We start from the raw sequence: 19,429 nt of genomic DNA on the forward strand, positions 1-19,429 counted from the left end.
CACCAGGGAAGCCCTTGCTACAGAATATTAATGAGTTTGATTATGGAGTGTTAACCCACATTGTTACAGTTATGTTCTGAATTTGGAAACATATCTGGCTCCACAGGCTTTTAGGTGAGAAACTGTGGACCTGTAATACATCTCTTTGGATGATTAATTTGTTTAATGTGTATTTCTCCTGCTAGACCATAAAGTCCTTGAAAACAGAGACCATGTCTATTTTTGTTCACCATTTTGGCCCCCATTGCTCAAATCAGCACATTGTAAACAATTTATAAATATTTGTAGAAGGAATGAATTAATTGAATTTGCTTATTTTAACATAAACCATGGTGATCAAATGTAACGAATCATATAAACTCATTATATATTTAAAAAGTATTGTATGTAATAGGATATTGATTGGCCTAAGGATTTCCTCATTGTTTTACTTATTTCAGGTGATTCATTGGAAAAACTCCCTGTCTTTAGAAATTGTCAGCTTGGTACACATCAACAGAAGTCTGACTCCCTGAAACCTGTCTCCATGTCACAGTTGAAGCAATGGAAACATTTTTCTGGAGATCATTTAAATCTTACAGATCCTTTTCTTGAAAGAATAAGAGAAAATGTGTCATTCTTTTTTCAGAATATAACCAATCAAACTACTGCTATATAACCCCCTTTAAAAAATTAATCTAGTAAGTAAATGTAATTTTGGAAAACAAATAGAATTATTTTAATTATAATAATATATTTTATTGCAAAATGTATTATAGTTTTGATATAATAATCAAAACTGAGTTGTTTAATTTTTTGTATATATTCTTAAATATTGAAACATTAAAGACATACTTGTATCATCCTATAATTGTTTATTAATAATTCCGTAATTCATGCAGTTTCATTAAGGAATTTCTAAGGAATTTTCATAAGGAATATTAAAAGGTAAAATGCCCTGTTTCTATCTTTGGGAAATCTAAACTGATTAGGAATATTAGACAGATGTGGGAGACAACTGAAAAATTTGGTAAATTTAAACTACAGCTCAAAGGAGAAGGAGAATCAGAGACTAGGATTGCTAATGCTGAAGATTCAGCTGGACATAATAGTTGCTGCAGGGCGGTTTGGGTGAGAGTGGTCTGTGGGTTGTGGCAGGACGCGGAGGAGTACTGGACACTTCAAAGCACCGGTTTCTAACCTGGGACTTCAGACTGTAAAGCCATGTCCAGCAAGCATTGTTTGTATTCTGGTTAATGGTTCAGCTACCATCATGTCAAGGGGTTTCTGTAGTAATTTTTGACATTAAATAGAAAGTTTTAATGTACAAAGCAAGCTTTAGAAGACTGAAGTCTGCAAGGAGAAAGGAGTTACTCATTTAATCTCCAATTGGGGTTTCTGCAATCAGCTTTTGCTTCCTTTTAGGGAAATTTCTTTTAGACTGAATATTGTCTTGAGGTGTTGAATAAAGACTCAATTGTGTATCATCAAATCTGAGTTCTTTGGATCTGTGGTGCCATGCCTGGGCACTTGTACATCTAGGATTCATGAACTGGCAGTTTGGGGATCAAGTTTGTCGGTAAGGAAGTAGTCAACTAATAAAAAGCAAAAATGGTGTTTCTTGGCCCTTTGTATATGCCTCTTATATGAGGCTTTGCATATAAAACGTCTTCCAATATGTATCTTGCATCACATATTCTCAGGTGTAAAATCTTAAAAAAAAATGATAAGAGACTAGCAACTTTATTGTCTATCTTAACTGTAGTGGATACTAGGGTGTATTGCCCAGATTGCCCCCTTCAGGACCAATGTGCTCATTTACCCATCTATTGGGGGTGCTGCCTCTGACCACTCATAACCAGATCTCTCCCTAAGAATATCCCACAGCTGAAAGGAGCTGCCTCGCTCAAGGTTACCCTCCCTCCCCTGGGTGGCTGGCATCCAGTGATTTGTTGTTGCAGGGTAGAAAGGCCCAGCCTCCTTGCCTCAATTTGGGACAACTCTTCAGGATCATTCCAGCTCCAGAGCTCCTCAGTTGAGGCCGGTGTTGCAGCTTCATTGCAGTCCAGCTTCTCTGTCTTTCCAGTGCCTTACAGATAATCGTGTATTATAAGTTTTGCTTTATACCACATTTGAAAAATAGACCATGACAAAATGAATTACTATTTGTACATTCACAGTGTTGTACAATTGTCACTACTATCCATTTTCAGAAGAGAGTTCTCTTCTTAGTGTGTCCCTTCCCAACACTCAAGGCCTCCATCCCAGCCACTCCCTAGTTAACAAATGCAGTGAACTCTGCAGTCTTTATCTTGACTTCTGTTCACATTAGGTATTGGTAAACTTCTTGAAATTCCTGCCTTTCTTAATTTTGATTAAATGATTAAACTCATTTGTCATTCCACAGATATTTATTGAGTACCTAGTACATGCTGGACATTGTCTTAGGGGTTATGCCTATAACAATTAAATAGGCAAAGTCTCTGCCCTCATTGTGCTTTCGTTCTAGCACCGTGAGAGTAATACACATATATAATATTGTACATGGTGATAATTGCTATGAAAAGAAATAAGCAGAATAAGGGAGATACTAAACAAGGTGGGGATGGGGGTTGCTATTTATATAGGGTGGATTTATGCAGAGACCTGAAAAAACTGAGGGACTGAGAACCATGACATTCTCTGGAAAAAAGTGTTCCAGACAGAAGGAACCACAAGTGCAGAGGTCCTGAGACAGGCGAAGGAGTGTTCAACATATCTGAGAAACAGCCAGAGGCCGTGTGGAGAAAGTAAGAAGCAAGTTAGAGCTGAGGTGAAAGAGGTAATTGCAATGGGGGATCAAATGTTACAGGGCATTGAAAACCACTTTGAGGGCTTTAGTTTTACTCTGAGGGAGATGGAAAACCTCTGGAAATTGAGCCAAGGAAAGTCATGACCTGAGTTGCTCTGTGATGAGAACAGACTGTGGTGGAAACAATGAGATGAGTTAGGAGGCTCTTGCCATAATCCAGTCAAGAGGTGTTGGTCATTTAGACCAGGTGGCAGCAGGGCAGTGTTGAATTCTGCATATTTTTGAAGGCAGGGCCAATAAGATATCTGAATGGATTGAATGAAAGGTATAAGAAAAAGAGAAAAATCACGAGTGATCTTGGAGTCATTTGGAATCATCGAGTTTCTGGTCTGAGCCAAAGGAGAAGTGGAGTTGCCAGTTACTGGGATAAGAAGACTGGGAGAGGAGAGGTTTGTGGGGGGAAAGCACGAGTTCACCTTTGATTATGTCAAGTTTGATATGCCTATTAGATATCCAGTGGAGTTGTCAGATAAGCAGTTTGGTACATGAGTTGAATTCAGAAGCATTGGTCAAGGTTGGAGATAAATTTAGGATTTGTCAGCATGTAGATGGTATTTAATAAAGTCATGAGATTGGAGGATATTACCTAGGTAGTAAGTGTAGCTACAAAAGAGATAGAACGAATATTATAGTGATAAAAATAATAATGGCTAACATTTATTAAGTGTTGATTACTGTGTTCTAAATGCTAAGTGCTTTCCATGCATTAGCAACCTATGACATAGGGTTAGTATTGTCTTAGATGAATTGAGTTTTCCTGTCTGTTCAATGATATGTCCAAGGGTAGTTGTGAAGCTTAAATGAAATAATATATGGCCAGCCAGGTAGAGAAATATTATCTTTTTCTTTTTTCTTTTCTTGTTGAAGTATATAGTTAGTTCACAATGTTGTGTTAATTTCAGGTGTACAACAAAGTGATTCAATTATACATATATATCTATTCTTTTTCAGATTCTTTACCATTATAGACTATTATAAGATACTGAATATAGTTCCCTGTGCTATACAGTAGGTCTTTGTTGTTTATCTATTTTATATATAGTCATGTGTATCTGTTGATCCCAAACTCCTAATTTATCCCTCCCCACTCCCTTTCCCCTTTGGTAACCATAAATGTGTTTTCTGTGTCTGTGGAGAAATATTATGTTTACTGAGTTCAGAAAAACACGTGTTAATACTTGGGTGAGCCTTTCAAGACCGTGGGTGTTGGTTGCTGTCAAAGTGTAATGGAGGAAGGAAAATTTGGAAGTTTGGAGACCATCTGAGAGGGAAGGGTGAGGGGGGAATACGGAGGGACTCTGGGACTGGGTTAGATAAGGGAAACTCTCTGTGATGAGAACCAGGGAGGATATTTGAATTATAGTTGTTCTCCAGTTGGTTGTTTGCTAAGTAGTGTGGAAAGTAACGTTCCCTTCATCTCTGCCCCACCCTGAAATCTTGCCAGAATTTCAGAAGAGAGGCTGAGTTTGGTGAGGGAATCCACGTGACATGGGACAAAGGCATTGAATGCAGGTGGTAAAGAGTACGTGTTGGGCTTCCCTGGTGGCGCAGTGGTTGAGAGTCCGCTTGCCGATGCAGGGGACACGGGTTCGTGCCCCGGTCCGAGAAGATCCCACGTGCCGCGGAGCGGCTGGGCCTGTGAGCCATGGCCGCTGAGCCTGTGCGTCCGGAGCCTGTGCTCCGCAACGGGAGAGACCACAGCAGTGAGAGGCCCGCGTACCACAAAAAAAAAAAAAAAAAGAGTATGTGTTAACATCTGGTTTACACATTCAAAGCACCTCTTCTGTGGTAGATACTCAATTTATAAAAAATTCTCTTCTTTTGTCCATCATCTACTCCTAGTCCGTACCTCTGCTATGTAGCATTTAACATAGTTTGTAACTGTTTATTTACCTTTCTCCCTCTCATGCTAAGCTGAATTCTTTGAGGACAGGGATTTTATCTTATTCATCCTAGTATCTCAGTACCTTGTATAGTCCCTGGTACAAGACAGCTACTTTTAAGTAAGAAATGAATGAATGAATGAATACTTCATTGTTTTTCCCCCTTAGCCGCCATGATCGGGTTCCTTGCTCAGAGATCTCAGTTCCAGGGTATTTTTTAAGCCTTTTTCTGAGCATGGAGCTATGCTTGACACTGAAGAAGGCAGAGCCAGCGCTTTTTTTTTCCCCTTCTGGCAGCATAGAGATTTCTCTTTTTGATTCCATGATTTCGGTCAATCTGCACGAGCTGACAAAAACTGTCAGCGCAATGGGTATTATTTGAGTTACATACATGATTCGCTTCTAATTACACAAATACACCTTTGACATATTCATGTGAAAATCTTGCTCTAAATGACAACATAAATACATTTTAATCACATTCAAATACATTTTAATCACATTCTCATTAGGACTGAATCACTAATGATGAATTAAAACGTGAGCGGCTCTGATCTGTAGAATTCAACTTCCCGGCAGCCTACCCCTCCATTAAACAGGGTGTATGATAAAGGAACAAGTCAAAAAACCCTGCTGTCATTTTGTTTCTGAGTATTGCAATCTAGGCGTACATCACATTGCCTGGCAACTTTATTTATTTATTTATGTTAAAAAAAATATTACCCACATTGGGCTTCCCTGGTGGCGCAGTGGTTGAGAGTCCGCCTGCCAATGCAGGGGACACGGGTTCGTGCCCCGGTCTGGGAAGATCCCACATGCCGCGGAGCAGCTGGACCCGTGATCATGGCCGCTGAGCCTGCACGTCCGGAGCCTGTGCTCCGCAACGGGAGAGGCCACAACAGTGAGAGGCCCGTGTACCTCAAAAAAAAAAAAAATTACCCACTGATAATACAGTATAATTCTATTTCCAGTATCGGTGTTCATTTTATTTATTTACTTATTTATTTTATTTATTTACTTAGTCTGCGCCGGGTCTTAGTTGTGGTATGCGGGATCTTTGTTGTGGCATGCAGAATCTTTAGTTGCCGCCTGCAGGCTTCTTAGCTGTGGCACGCGTGCAGGATCTAGTTCCCAATGCAGGGGTCCCGGGATCGAACCCAGGACCCCTGCGTTGGGAGTGGGGAGTCTTACCCACTGGACCCCCAGGGAAGTCCCTTGCCTGGCGACTTTAGTGTTTGTCATATTAATGTTGGCAAGATTGAAATTCTGTGACGTGCAGCAAACAGCATGTATGATCAGCAGATGGCACTGTTTCTCTGAGTTGGTTTCGAATTAGTCTATTGGGCCTTAGAGGGGTTTGCGGACGTGCTATTTTTGTTGTTGAAGAAAGGACGCAACTAAGGGGTATTATTTTCTCTTACCTTGTGTGGCACAGAGTGTTTTTTTTTTTTGGTTTAGAATAGCTTCCCGTGGCACTCTTCTATAGCTGGTCTGTGTTCTTTGCTTCAAGCCATTACAAACTTGCATCCCCTGAGATCCCTTGTTGTCCACAAAATCAAAACCAGTTCAGCATACAGCTTTTATGGTTAAAGAAAAACTGGGAAAAAATCTTTATTGACGCAGACAGAATGGTTTGTTGGAGTTTGTTACACTTATTTGAAAACCTAAAGTGTTAAATGTAATTTAATCTTTATTTAAAAAATTATAAATCTCTTTGAGTAAGAGATAATAAAAATCCAACAAAGCAGACCAAACAATTCCTTTATTTTTATTTTTTAAGGAAATATCAGCAAATACTAGACATTTTTGAGTAGTTTTAAATATGTTTAGTGTCATAGGTAGGGATGTAGCATGGGGTGGGAGGGAAGCTCACTTCAACGTCTTATCCCTCATCTTTGCTGTTATCTTTATTTTTATCCTGATGGAAATATTTGGTCCACATAGATGTTCGTACTGTCACAGAACAGTATAGAAATGATATTTTACCGTCGATGCAGTTGATTTGATTGTACCACCTATTCTGCTCAGGTCGTTCAGATTGACAAACTCACAAGACACAGTAGGCTGCATCCAGCTCTAGGGTTACTTATATTCAGGATGGGGAAAAAGAAAGCATGTATTGTAAAAGCAGAGCAGAAGTTTCCTGACTCCAGGTAAGGCTTCCAAATGTCACAGCCACTCTGTACTTGGGGTACACGTGGTCATGGGAGATAAGACTGAGTTGGTGTGGACAACCTCAGTTACTGGGAGCCATCAGCCCTGGCGTCCTTCAGCCTTTATGCCCTGTTGAGGTTGGGGAATAAAGAGTCAATATGGAGGCCAAGCTATCCCTTTCATTATCGACAGTAGCTTAGTTGCTGGACTTGGCTTGAGGTCTGTTACCAAGTGAGTGTGATGCTGAGCTCTATGCTGCCCGTCAGGAAATGCTTCCCTGGGAGAGCTATGACATGGACGCACTAGGAGAGCTTGGGCTTTCTATGTCTTGTCAAGCAGGAAGGAGGTGGAAATTTTTTTATTGAGGTAAATTTCGCATCACATAAAATTCATCATTGAAAATTTATTGGGGACGTCCCTGGCGGTCCAGTGGTTAAGACTCTGTGCTTCCACTGCAGGGGTCACGGGTTTGATCCCTGGTCAGGGAACTAAGATCCCTCATGCTGCAAGGCACGGCCAAAAAAAAAAAGAAAAGAATTTACTGAGGTGAGGTTCACATAACATAAAATCAATCATTTTAAAGTGAATAATTCACTTCCATTTATTATATTCGAAATGTTGCTTAGCCATCACCACTCTCTTATTCTAGAACATTTTCATCACCCCAAAAAGAAACACTGTGCCTATAAAGCTTTACTCCCAGCGCTGGGGTAGACTGTTACCATTATGGGCCCTCTCATCTTCTGCTCTAAATCAGTGGCAAGGAAAGGAGGGTGACTGAACATTTGGGGTCCTGGAGAGGTTATTCCTCAGGGCGGCTGTGAGAGGAGAGGAGGTATGGGGAGTGATGGATGGTGTGTTGAACAAGGCTTCTAGTCTGACTACTCTGGTCCCTCAACCCACCTCCCAGCTGTCAACATACAAATTCCAGTGGCTTCTAGTACAGGTTTATGTTAACTTTCCATTTGTATTAGCGTCCTCTAGAGAAACAGAATCAGTACAGGGTCAGTCTCCTTTACTTATAGTCATCTGATTGTAATCTTTAATCATATCTAAAATATACCTTCACCACAGACTTTAGGCCAGTGCTTTACTAAACAACTGAGCACCATAGCCTAGCCAACTTGACACAAAATTAACCACCACACCATTCATTCTTATTTATTTTTAGTTAGTAGCACCTTTATAATATTTACTGTGTGCTAAGGATTTTTCAAAGTGCTTTATAAATATTAACTTATTTAGTGTATTTATGCTTATTAATGAGAATCCATTATATGTGCGCGTGAATACAAATCTTGTGTATGAATATAGATCATGACTTGTTAGATTGTTCCCCAGATATGTTCCCCCCCACCACCATTCATCTACTTTCTGTTCACCCTTCATCACTTTACTCTTTGATTTGGACTTATTGACTGAGTTTCCTTTTCCTGGGCTGCATCTCCCCCTGCCCCTGCATTCCTAGAGTCTCTGCTGCCATTCTGTGGCTATAATTGTCAGAGAATCCAAAATAACAGGAGCTAAAATGAGGCAGAAGTTTATTTCTTAAGTTAAAAGTCTGGGTTGGTAGTCCAGGCTGGTGTGATGATTTCAGTCATCAGGGACCCAGGCTCCCAGCTTGCTGCTACCCCTCTGTTCTTATTATGCAGCTTCTGCCTTGTGGTCCAGACTGGCTCTAGCAATAGTCTCTGTATTACAGCAGACAGGAAGGAGGAGGACAAGCTCTTCACTTGAGGGCCCATTCTTGAAATTGCATGCCCCACTTTCACTTACATTGGCCAGAACTCGTCACATGCCAAGGTGGAATTATTCTTGACAAATGCGACAGATAAGTCAGCCCTTCTCCCAGGGAATAAAGGAGCAAAGAGAGGCAGGCAGGGGTTATATTAATCGAGCCCTCTTTACTGGAATGTTGGGAAAGAAGCCCATCCCCCTAATAATGCTCAGTCTGCACAATCTTTATGAACATCAACATATGGAAAACCATTCACTAGACAACTGGGGATGATGGGGAGTGTGGTATCCAATAAGATTTGAAAAAGTAGCGTGTAAGAGGGCTTTGTGAAGAAGACTGATGTACATATAGGCTACGATTATTTTAGGCAGGCATTGTTGAATTTATTTTCAAGTTTTGGACAGAGTGTGATTATTTATATGATTGCTATTTAATCTGTCATAATGAGAACAGCAGTAATGCTAATAGCCTGTGGCTTATATCAGCACTTGGAAATGTTAACACAGTAATGACTATTTTCTACTGTTAGCGATAACCATCACAATAGGGTGTCACATTAACCTTTATTCTCTGAATCCTGTTTATATTTTTAAGTTCAATCGCTGGAATAGCAGACACTGCCAGCTGTATTATAGGAAACCAGTTGCTGTTATCTGTCTCCCTTTATTCATTCACACCTTCTCAACCATAGGAGGAAACCGTCAAGGAGAAACTTCTTGTTTTCTTCATGAGGCCTCATTAAACATGGTCAGAATGGAAATGTAGCCGTAATTTCCCCCAGGGTTGGCTTTGAAAATCAGTTTCTAATTAGGGGCCAGCAAAAACATGTAGCGCTAAGGCCGTTGTGGGTGACACTTTTTTTCTTTCTTCCTGACGTTTATGCTCCCTTTGCTCAGGGGCAAAGCTAAGTTAAGACAGCTCACGGTACACCAGAGTCCATAAGCTGTGAGGAGGGGCCCACGGCTCTGTCATCTCAGCTAGAACAAGGGACTTTGCTCATCCCACAGAACAGCCACTAACGTGCTCACTCTTATAGTTGATGAGGAATTCCTGGAGAGGAGATTAGGGAAAGTAGGAAGGGTAGGCAAGTGTTAGAGAGCAAGAGGGAGGTGACTGATGTGGAACCAAAGCCCCTGTTCAGGTCCCAGTCCATGGGCTACTTTGTAAGACCGAGCAATAGTCCACTCTGAACATTTGATTGAATCCTGCAGTGCCTGGGGGTGTCTGTGGAAGCCCCTGTGACAATGCCCAGGGTGATGGGGACATGGTACCTAATACTGGGGCATCCATTTTTAATAATTTGGTAATTTTGCTTTTACCAACAAAGGAAAAAAAATTTCTGCTTTTTCCCTCCAAACCTCATTCTTCTCACAGTGAGAGTCTAAGTCCTAGCAATGGCCTCAGGCAGACATGATCTGGCTGCATTACCTTTATGACCTCATCTTCCCTCAGTAACTCCACTCCATGCCCACCATCCTCCTCGCTGTTCCTTGAATGTCAAGCAGGCTCCCGTCTAGGTGCCCTGCGGCCTGGCCCATAGTGAGTAGATTCTCAGCAACTGCTTGGGAACTTGAATTGAAGGAAGGAGTGTCCAATGGTATCTAACCTTTTCTATGGAAACAAGAAGGAATGGGAGACAGGAAAAAGCCGTCAGATGAGTACCAAGACTTTCCTTGTAGTGAAGGCACTTTTAAAAATGGGTTTTATGGTCCGTTACACACATTGACATACTGTTGCCAGAGACAAAATTCTTAGGTGTCGCTGTACCCTTGAAAGGTAATTAAGAAAGAACTGCGTGATTGAGAAGGTTGACCGGATACCAAAGAGCATTGATGTTTACTTTTCTTATACACTAAGACCCACTATCAGTCGTGGAGAGCTAGAGCCTTAAGAAAACACAGTAAGTGGCAGGGGTGTGTGGGTGGGGAGTCAGGATGGTGGAATAGGAGGCTGCAGAATTCGTCGCTCCTCACAAGTACATCAAGAATTCATCTACAGATGGAACAGTTCCCACAGAGCATCTACTGAACATTAGCGGAAGACTTCGGACACCTAAAAGAATGAAAGAAAGAAGAAAAAAAGAAAAGAGGAATCAAAAAAGGGACCAGCTAGGAGATGAAAACATCATAGAGATTTGTAGATGTGTTCATGCTTTGTGTAGGTTCTTTAAAAAACATTTTTAATAGTAAAAAATGCGTTATGTGCTTTAAAAAAAGTTACAAACTTCTAGTTGTAAGATAAATAAGCACCAGGGATGTAATGCACAAAATGATAAGTATAATTACCACTGCTGCATGTTATTTATAAAAATTGTTAAGAGAACAAATCCCAAGAGTTCTCATCACAGGAAAAATATTTTTTTCTGTTTCTTTAATTTTGTATTTATATAAGATGATGGATGTTCACTAAATTTATTGTGATAATCATTTCATGATGCATGTAAGTCAAATCATTATGCTGTGCACCTTAAACTTATACAGCACTGCATGTCAATTATATCTCAATAAAAGTAGACAACAAAAATTAAAAAAAAAAAAAGAAAAGGGACCAGCAACCCTGGCGGGAAGCTGAAGGTAAACAGAAGTCCCCACACTCAGGAAAACTCCCTCACGGTGGGGAAGTCAGCTGGGACAGAAAAGGACCTTCAGGGGATCAAAGGAGAATGCAGCAGATGTTCTGTGGAAGGCAGGACAAAGTAGGAACTGCACACAAGGTCTCCACCACAGCTCTGCACATTCCAGCCTGAATCATGAGTTGCCTGTTGCGAAAGGGGGCTGGATGCTGGAAAGTGGGGTTTTCAGCACAGACCCAGGGAGGGGACAGCTGTTGGCTGTGAAAAGACAGCCTGAAGGGACAGGAGTAAGGAGCTCCACAACCAGGAAAGTCTGCAGAAAAAGCCTGAGATACCATAAAAGTAAGGTGTCATTGTTGAGTGGTGTCCAAGGGGTGGAGCTGCCATTATAACCCCTCTCCCCAGCTGCCAGCTTCTTCCGCCTCCACGGGTGCTGGGAGGGGCTCCCACCTGAGTGGACCCACTCCCCCCTCGGGCCGGGGTCTCCTCCATCCGCCAGGGCTTCAGGGCCCAGAGCATTGCCAATCCCAAAACCTCCTTGGGAATCAGCCCTGGGTGCCCCTTCCTGAGATGAGAGTCTGTCAGTGCTGGTGGAGGCTGAGTGCTAAAGCGTGGGGTTGGGAGGATGGATCCGGGGAGAGGAACGCTGTTGGCTGCATGGATACAGCAGAGGGGACGGGAGTGAGGGGACGCGTGGCCAGGAATGCCCCCAGGGGAAGCATGGTCTGCCTGGAAAGTGAGGCGCCATGGTTGACAGGTGCGATGGGGGTGGGGCCGCCACCGCCCTCATTCTCCAGTTCCTGCCTCCGTGGGCACTGGGAGGGACACCTACCAGAGCAAGCACACCACAGTCTGTTCCAGTTGCCTGTCAGTCCCGCTGCCGCAGGCAACTTGTAGACACTTCAACTGTGGCCGCAGTAACCCTGCCCTGGCTTGAGTGAGTAAACGTGTCCCAAGCAGCCTCTGCTTTCACTCCCTCCTGCCTGAGCAAGGAGCAGACACCTGAGGGCTGCACACATGCAGAGGTGGGGTCAAAACCAAAGCTGAGCCCCAGGGGCGGTGCGACTAAGGAAGAGAAACGGAAATTTTTCTGTGCAGCTGCACAAGCTGTGGGTTAAATCCCCAGTATCTGCTGGGTAAATCCTGCATCTGTGGAAACTTGAATAGACGATGAGTGTTTCAACAATTGAGACTGGTCCAGCCTTCACAGCAGTGGACTCTAGGGACAAGTACATGCGATACTTGGGCCAGGTCAGAGTCTGAGCTGGCTCCACAGTGCCCACAGTAGGTCCAGAGACCTACCTAGAGGTATTGGAAGGCCTCCTGTGGAGGTGGGGATAGGCTCAGGCTCACTGTGGGAGCAAGGACACTGACAGACGAGGCCCCAGGAAAATATTCTTGGTACTACTATTCTTCTTTTGTTTGTTTCATTTTGCTCAGTTGTTGGTGTTGTAGCTTTTATTTTTAATTTTTACGTTTATTTTAGAATCTTTTTTTAATATATACAATTTTTTATTTTTCTATTTTTACTTTTTTGTTGCTTTGTGGGTTTTTTCTTGTTTTTGTCCTTTGTTTTTTATTTTCTTTTTTTTAGCATCTTTATTGGAGTATAATTGCTGATTTTTACTTTCATTTTCTTTTTTTCATTGTTTTTATGTGTATATTTTATATTTTCTTTGCTTTTTTGTTGTTTGTTTGCTTTCTGTTATTGTGTTATTTTTCATTCTTTGTTTTTGTCAGTTTAGTCCTTATTGACTCTTCTCTTTTCTTTGCTTGTCTGTTCCCTTGGTTTCTTTGTTGTTGTTTTTTTGTCTGTTTGCTTTTTTTTTTCTTTTTTCTATGTGTGTGTGTGTTTGTCTGTGTACTGTTGCTGCTATTTGTTTGCTATTGTTTTTGCTATTTGTCTTGAGTTTTGTTTGTTTTCCTTTCTTTTTATTTTTTTCTTTTCTTTTCTTTCATTTTTTGTCTGGCTGCACTGTGAGGCTTGTGGGCTCTTGGTTCCCTGGGTCTCTGGGGTGGGAGCGTAGAGTCCAGGATGGTGGACCACCAGAGAATTCCCAGGTCCAGGGAATATTAATTGGCATGTGCACTCCCAGGGGTATCCATATCAAGACCAAGACCCACCCCACAAAACTGCCTGCAGGCTCCAGTGCTGGACATCTCATGGCAAACAACCAGCAAGACAGGAACACAGCCCCACCCATCAGGAGACAGGCTGCCTAAAGTTGTACTAAGCTCACAGACACCCCAGAACACACCACCTTACAAGGCCCTCCCCTTCAGAGGGAAAAGACTCTACTCCACCCATCAGAATGCAGGCACCAGTCCCTCCCACCAGGAAGCCTACACAAGCCCCTGGACCAACCTCACTCACCAGGGGCCAGACAACAGAAGCAAGAGGAACTATGACCCTGCCGCCTGCAGAAAGAAGACCATAAACACAGTAGGTTAGACAATATGAAATGACAGAGTAATATGTTGCAGACAGAGGACCAAGGTAAAATCCCACAAGACCAAATAAATGAAGAGTAAATAGGCAATCTACCTGAAAAAGAATAAAGAGTAATAGTAGTAAAGATGATCCAAGATCTTCGAAATAGAATGGAGGCACAGATTGAGATGATTCAAGAAATGTTTAACAAGGACCTAGAAGAACTAAAGAACAAATAGTCAGTGATGGACAACACAATAACTGAAATGAAAAATACACTAGAAGAAATCAACAGCAAAATAACTGAGGCAGAAGAACGAATAAGTGAGTTGGAAGATAGAATGGTGGAAATAACTGCCGAAGAGCAGAATAAAGAAAAAAGAATGAAAAGAATTGAGGACAGTCTCAGAGCCCTCTGGGACAACATTAAATGCACCAACATTCAAATTAAAGGGGTCCCAGAAGAAGAAGAGAAAGGGAAAGGGCCTGAGAAAATATTTGAAGAAATTATAGTCGAAAACTTCCCTAACATGTGAAAGGAAATAGTCAATCAAGTCTAGGAAACACATGGAGTTCCACACAGGACAAACCCAAGGAGAAACATACCTAGACACATATTAATCAAACTAACAAAAATTAAATACAAAGAAAAAATATTAAAAACAGCAGGGGAAAAGCAAAAAAATAACCTACAAGGGAATTCCCATGAAGTTATCAGCTGATTTTTCAGCAGAAACTCTGCAGGCCAGAAGGGAGTGGCAGAACATAAAGTGATGAAAGGGAAAAACCTACAACCAAGATTACCCAGTGAGGATCTCATTCAGATTTGACAGAGAAATCAAAAGGTTTACAGACAAGCGAAAGCTAAGAGAATTCAGCACCCCAAACCAGCTTTACAACAAATGCTAAAGGAACTTCTCTAGGTGGGAGACACAAGAAAAGAAAGAGACCTACAAGAACAAACCCAAAACAATTGAGGAAATTGTAATAGGAACATGCATATCTATAATTACCTTAAATGTAAATGGATTAAATGCTCCAACCAAAAGACACAGACTAGCTGAATGTATACAAAAACAAAATCCATACATATGCTGTCTACAAGAGACCCACTTCATACCTAGGGACACATACAGACTGAAAGTGAGGGGATGGAAAAAGATATTCCATGTAAATGGGAATCAAAAGAAAGCTGGAGTAGCAATACTCATATCAGACAAGATAGACATTAAAATAAAGACTATTGCAAGAGACAAGGAAGAACACTACATACTGATCAAGGGATCAATCCCAGAAGAAGGTATACCAATTGTAAATATCTATGCATCCAATATAGGAGCACCTCAGTACATAAGGGAAGTGCTAACAGCCATAAAAGAAGAAATCAGCAGTAACACAATAATAGTGGGGAATTTTAACACACCACTTACACCAATGGACATGTCATCCAGACAGAACATAAATAAGGAAACACAAAAATTAAATGACACAATAGACAAAATAGACTTAATTGATAATTTGTAGGACATTCCATCCGAAAGCAGCAGAATACACTTTCTTCAAAAGTCTCATGGAATATTCCTCAGGATAAACCACATCTTGGGTCACAAATCAAGCCTCAGTAAATTTAAGAAAGTTAAAATTATATCAAGCATCTATTCTGACCACAATGCTATGAGATTACAAATCAATTACAGGAAAAAAGAACTGTAAAAAATACAAACACATGGAGGCTAAACAACAAGCTACTAAATAACCAAGAACTCACTGCAGAAATCAAAGAGGAAATCAAAAAATACCTAGAAACAAATGACAACAAAAACACAATGACCCAAAAGCTATGGCATGCAGCAAAAACAGTTCTAAGAGGGAAGTTTATAGCAATACAATCCTATCTCAAGAAACAAGAAACATCTCAAATAAACAACCTAACCTTACACCTAAAGCAACTAGAGAAAGAAGAACAAACAAAACCCAAAGTTAACGGAAAGAAATCATAAAGATCAGAGCAGAAATAAATGAAATAGAAACAAAGAAAACAATAGCAGGGACTTCCCTGGTGGTCCAGTGGTGAAGAATCTGCCTTCCAATGCAGGGGACATGGGTTCGATCCCTGGTCAGGGAGCTAAGATCCCACATGCTGCAGGGCAACTAAGCCTGCTCATTGCAACTACGGAGCCCATGCACTCTAGAGCCTGTGTGCCACAACTAGAGAGCCCGCATGCTGCAACTACTGAGCCTGCACACTCTGGGGCCCATGCATCACAAATAGAGAGCCTGCTCATTGCAACTGCTGAGCCCACAGGTTCTGGAGCCCGTGCGCCACAACTACATAGAAGCCCACACACCACAACAAAAGATCCTGCATGCTGAAACTAAGGTCCCACGTGCCGCAACTAAGATCTGACGCAGCCGAAATAAATAAAATAAATTAAAAATATAAGAAAGCAACCAGTAAAGTTTAAAAAAAAGAAGAAAACAATAGCAAAGATCAATAAAACTAAAAGTTTGTTCTTTGAGAAGATAAACAAAACTGATAAACCTTTGGCCAGACTCATCAAGAGAAAGGGGAGAGGACTGAAATCAATAAAATTAGAAATGAAAAAGGAGAGGTTACAACTGACACCACAGAAATACAAAGGATCATAAGAGAGTACTATAAGCAACTATATGCCAATAAAATGGACACCCTGGAAGAAATGGACAAATTCTTAGAAAAGTACCACCTTCCAAGACTGAACCAGGAATAAACAGAAAATATGAACAGACTGATCACAAGTAATGAAATTGAAACTGTGATTAAGAATCTTCCAACATGCAAGAGGGAAGAGATATGGGAACATATGTATATGTATAACTGATTCACTTTGTTATAAAACAGAAACTAACACACCATTGTAAAGCAATTATACTCCACCAATAAAGATGTAAAAAAAAAAAGAACCTTCCAACAAACAAAAGTCAAGGACCAGGTGGCTTCACAGGTGAATTCTATCAAACATTTAGAGAAGAGCTAACAACTGTCCTCCTCAAACTCTTCCAAAAAACTGCAGAGGGAAGAACACTCCCAAATTCGTTTTACGAGGCCACCATCACCCCGATATCAAAACCAGACAAAGAAATCACAAAAAAAAGAAAATTACAGGCCAATATCATTGATGAACATAGACACAAAAATCCTCAACAAAATACTGGCAAACCAAATCCAACAGCACATTAAAAGGATCATACTCCACAATCAAGTGGGACATATCCCAGGGATGCAAGGATTTTTCAATATATGCAAATCAATTAATGTGATACACCACATTAAGAAATTGAAGAAGAGAAACCATATGATCATCTTAAAAGATGCAGAAAAAACTTTTGACAAAATTCAACACTCACTCATGATAAAAACTCTTCAGAAAGTGGGCATAGATGGAACCTACCTTAGCATAATAAAGGCCATATACAGCAAACCCACAGCAAACATCATTCTCAATGGTGAAAAGCTGAAAGAATTTCCTCTAAAATCAGGAACAACACAAGGGTGTCCAGTCTTGCCACTATTGTTAAACATAGTTTGGAAGTCCTAGCCATGGCAATCAGAGAAGAAAAAGAAATAAAAGGAATCCAAATCGGAAAAGAAGAAGTAAAAGTGTCACTGTTTGCAGCTGACATGATACTATACATAGAAAATCCTAAAGGTGCCATCAGAAAACTACTAGAGCTCATCAATGATTTTAGTGAAGTTGCAGGTTATAAAATTTATACACAGAAATCTCTTGCATTCCTATACACTAACAATGAAAGAACAGAAAGAGAAATTAAGGAAACAATCCCATTTACCACTGCAACAAAAAGAAAAAAATACCTAGGAATAAACCCACCTAAGGAGGCAAAAGACCTGTACACAGAAAACTATAAGATACTGATGAAAGAAATCAAAGACCACAAAAACAGATGGAGAGATATACCATGTTCTTGGACTGGAAGAATCAATACTGTGAAAATGACTATACTACTCAAAGCAATCTACAGATTCAATGCAATCCCTACAAATTACCAATGGCATTTTTCACAGAACTAGAACAAAAAATTTTACAATTTGTATGGAAACACAAAAGACCCCAAATAGCCAAAGCAATCTTGAGAAAGAAAAATGGAGCTTTAGGAATCAGGCTCCCTGACTTCAGACTATACAACAAAGCTACAGTAGTCAAGACAATATGGTACTGGCACAAAAACAGAAATATAGATCAATGGAACAAGATAGAAAGCTCAGAGATAAACCCATGCACCTATGGTCACCTAATTTTTGACAAAGGAGGCAAAAATATGCAATGGAGAAAAGACAGCCTCTTCAATAAGTGGTGCTGGGAAAACTGGACAGCTACATGTAGAAGAATGAAATTAGAACACTCCGTAACACCATACACAAAAATAAACTCAAAATGGATTAAAGACCTAAGTGTAAGGCTAGACACATTAAAACTCTTAGAGGAAAACATAGGCAGAACACTGACATAAATTGCAAGATGTTTTTGACCCACCTTCTAGAGTAATGAAAATAAAAACAAAAATAAACAAATGGGGCCTAATTAAGCTTAAAAGCTTTTGCACAGCAAAATAAACCATCTACAAGATGAAAAACAACCCTCAGAATGGGAGAAAATATTTGCAAACGAAGCAACGGACAAAGGATTAATCTCCAAAATATACAAGCAGCTTATGCAGCTCAACATTGAAAAAACAAACAACCCAATCAAAAAATGGGTGGAAGACCTAAATAGACATTTCTCCAAAGAAGACATACAGATGGCCAACAAACACATGAAAAGATGCTCAACGTCACTAATTATTAGAGAAATGCAAATCAACACTACAATGAAGTATCACCTTGCTCCCATCAGAATGGCCACCATCAAAAAATCTACAAACAATAAATGCTGGAGAGGGTGTGGAGAAAAGGGAACCCTCTTACCTTGTTGGTGGGAATGTAAATTGATACAGCCAGTATAGAAAACAGTATGGAGGTTCCTTAAACAACTAAAAATAGAACTACCATATGACCCAGCAATCCCACTATTGGGCATATACCCAGAGAAAACCATAATTCAAAGAAACACATGTACCCCAATGTTCATAGCAGCACTGTTTACAATAGCTAAGACATGAAATGTCCATCAACAGATGAATGGATAAAGAAGATGTGGTACATATATACAATGGAATATTAGCCATAAAAAGGAACAAAATTGGGTCATTTGTAGAGACGTGGATGGACCTAGAGAGTGTCATACAGAGTCTGTCATACAGAGTGAAGTAAGTCAGGAAGAGAAAAACAAATATCATGTATTAACGCATATATGTGGAATCTAGAAAAATTGTATAGATGACCTGAATTGCCAAGCAGAAATAGAGACACAGACGTAGGAAGAAATGTATGGTTGCCAGGGGGGAAAGGGGTGGGGTGGGAGGGATTGGGAGGTTGGGATTGACGCATATACACTACTGATACTATATATAGAATAGACAACTGATGTGAACATACTGTATAACACAGGGAACTCTACTTAATGCACTGTAGTGTCCTAAATGGAGGGGATATATGCATGTGTATGGCTGATTCATTTTGCTGTGCAGTAGAAGCTAGCATGGCATTGTTAAGCAACTATACTCCAGTAAAAATTAATAAAAAAAAATAAAGGTTAGTTCTGATCCAGAAACCTGTCAATTTGAACATCAATTGAATCCTGTTGATAACAAAAATACATTAAGATTGATAATAACTTCCATTTATTAAGCACTTATTATTCTCCACACTTAACATTCTTAT

General features: G+C 40.4%; 1 protein-coding gene across 3 annotated transcripts in view; it reads left to right on the forward strand.

Annotated features, from left to right (window-relative positions):
• The window catches only part of RAD54B (RAD54 homolog B), a 114,339-nt gene extending 95,301 nt beyond the window's left edge, over positions 1-19,038 (forward strand). For all 3 annotated transcript variants that reach the window (XM_022584786.3, XM_089898903.1, XM_089898904.1), the window contains one exon: positions 441-19,038. In XM_022584786.3, coding sequence (XP_022440494.1) covers positions 441-658 — 218 coding nt within the window. In that variant the 3' untranslated portion in view covers positions 659-19,038. The remainder of the gene's footprint in view (positions 1-440) is intronic.
• Positions 19,039-19,429: the final 391 nt, after the last annotated feature.

The sequence above is a fragment of the Delphinapterus leucas genome, chromosome 17, assembly GCF_059928025.1.
Source record: "Delphinapterus leucas isolate spDelLeu-1000000601 "Yukka" chromosome 17, BTC_Dleu_Yukka2, whole genome shotgun sequence".
Classification (NCBI taxonomy): domain Eukaryota; kingdom Metazoa; phylum Chordata; class Mammalia; order Artiodactyla; family Monodontidae; genus Delphinapterus; species Delphinapterus leucas.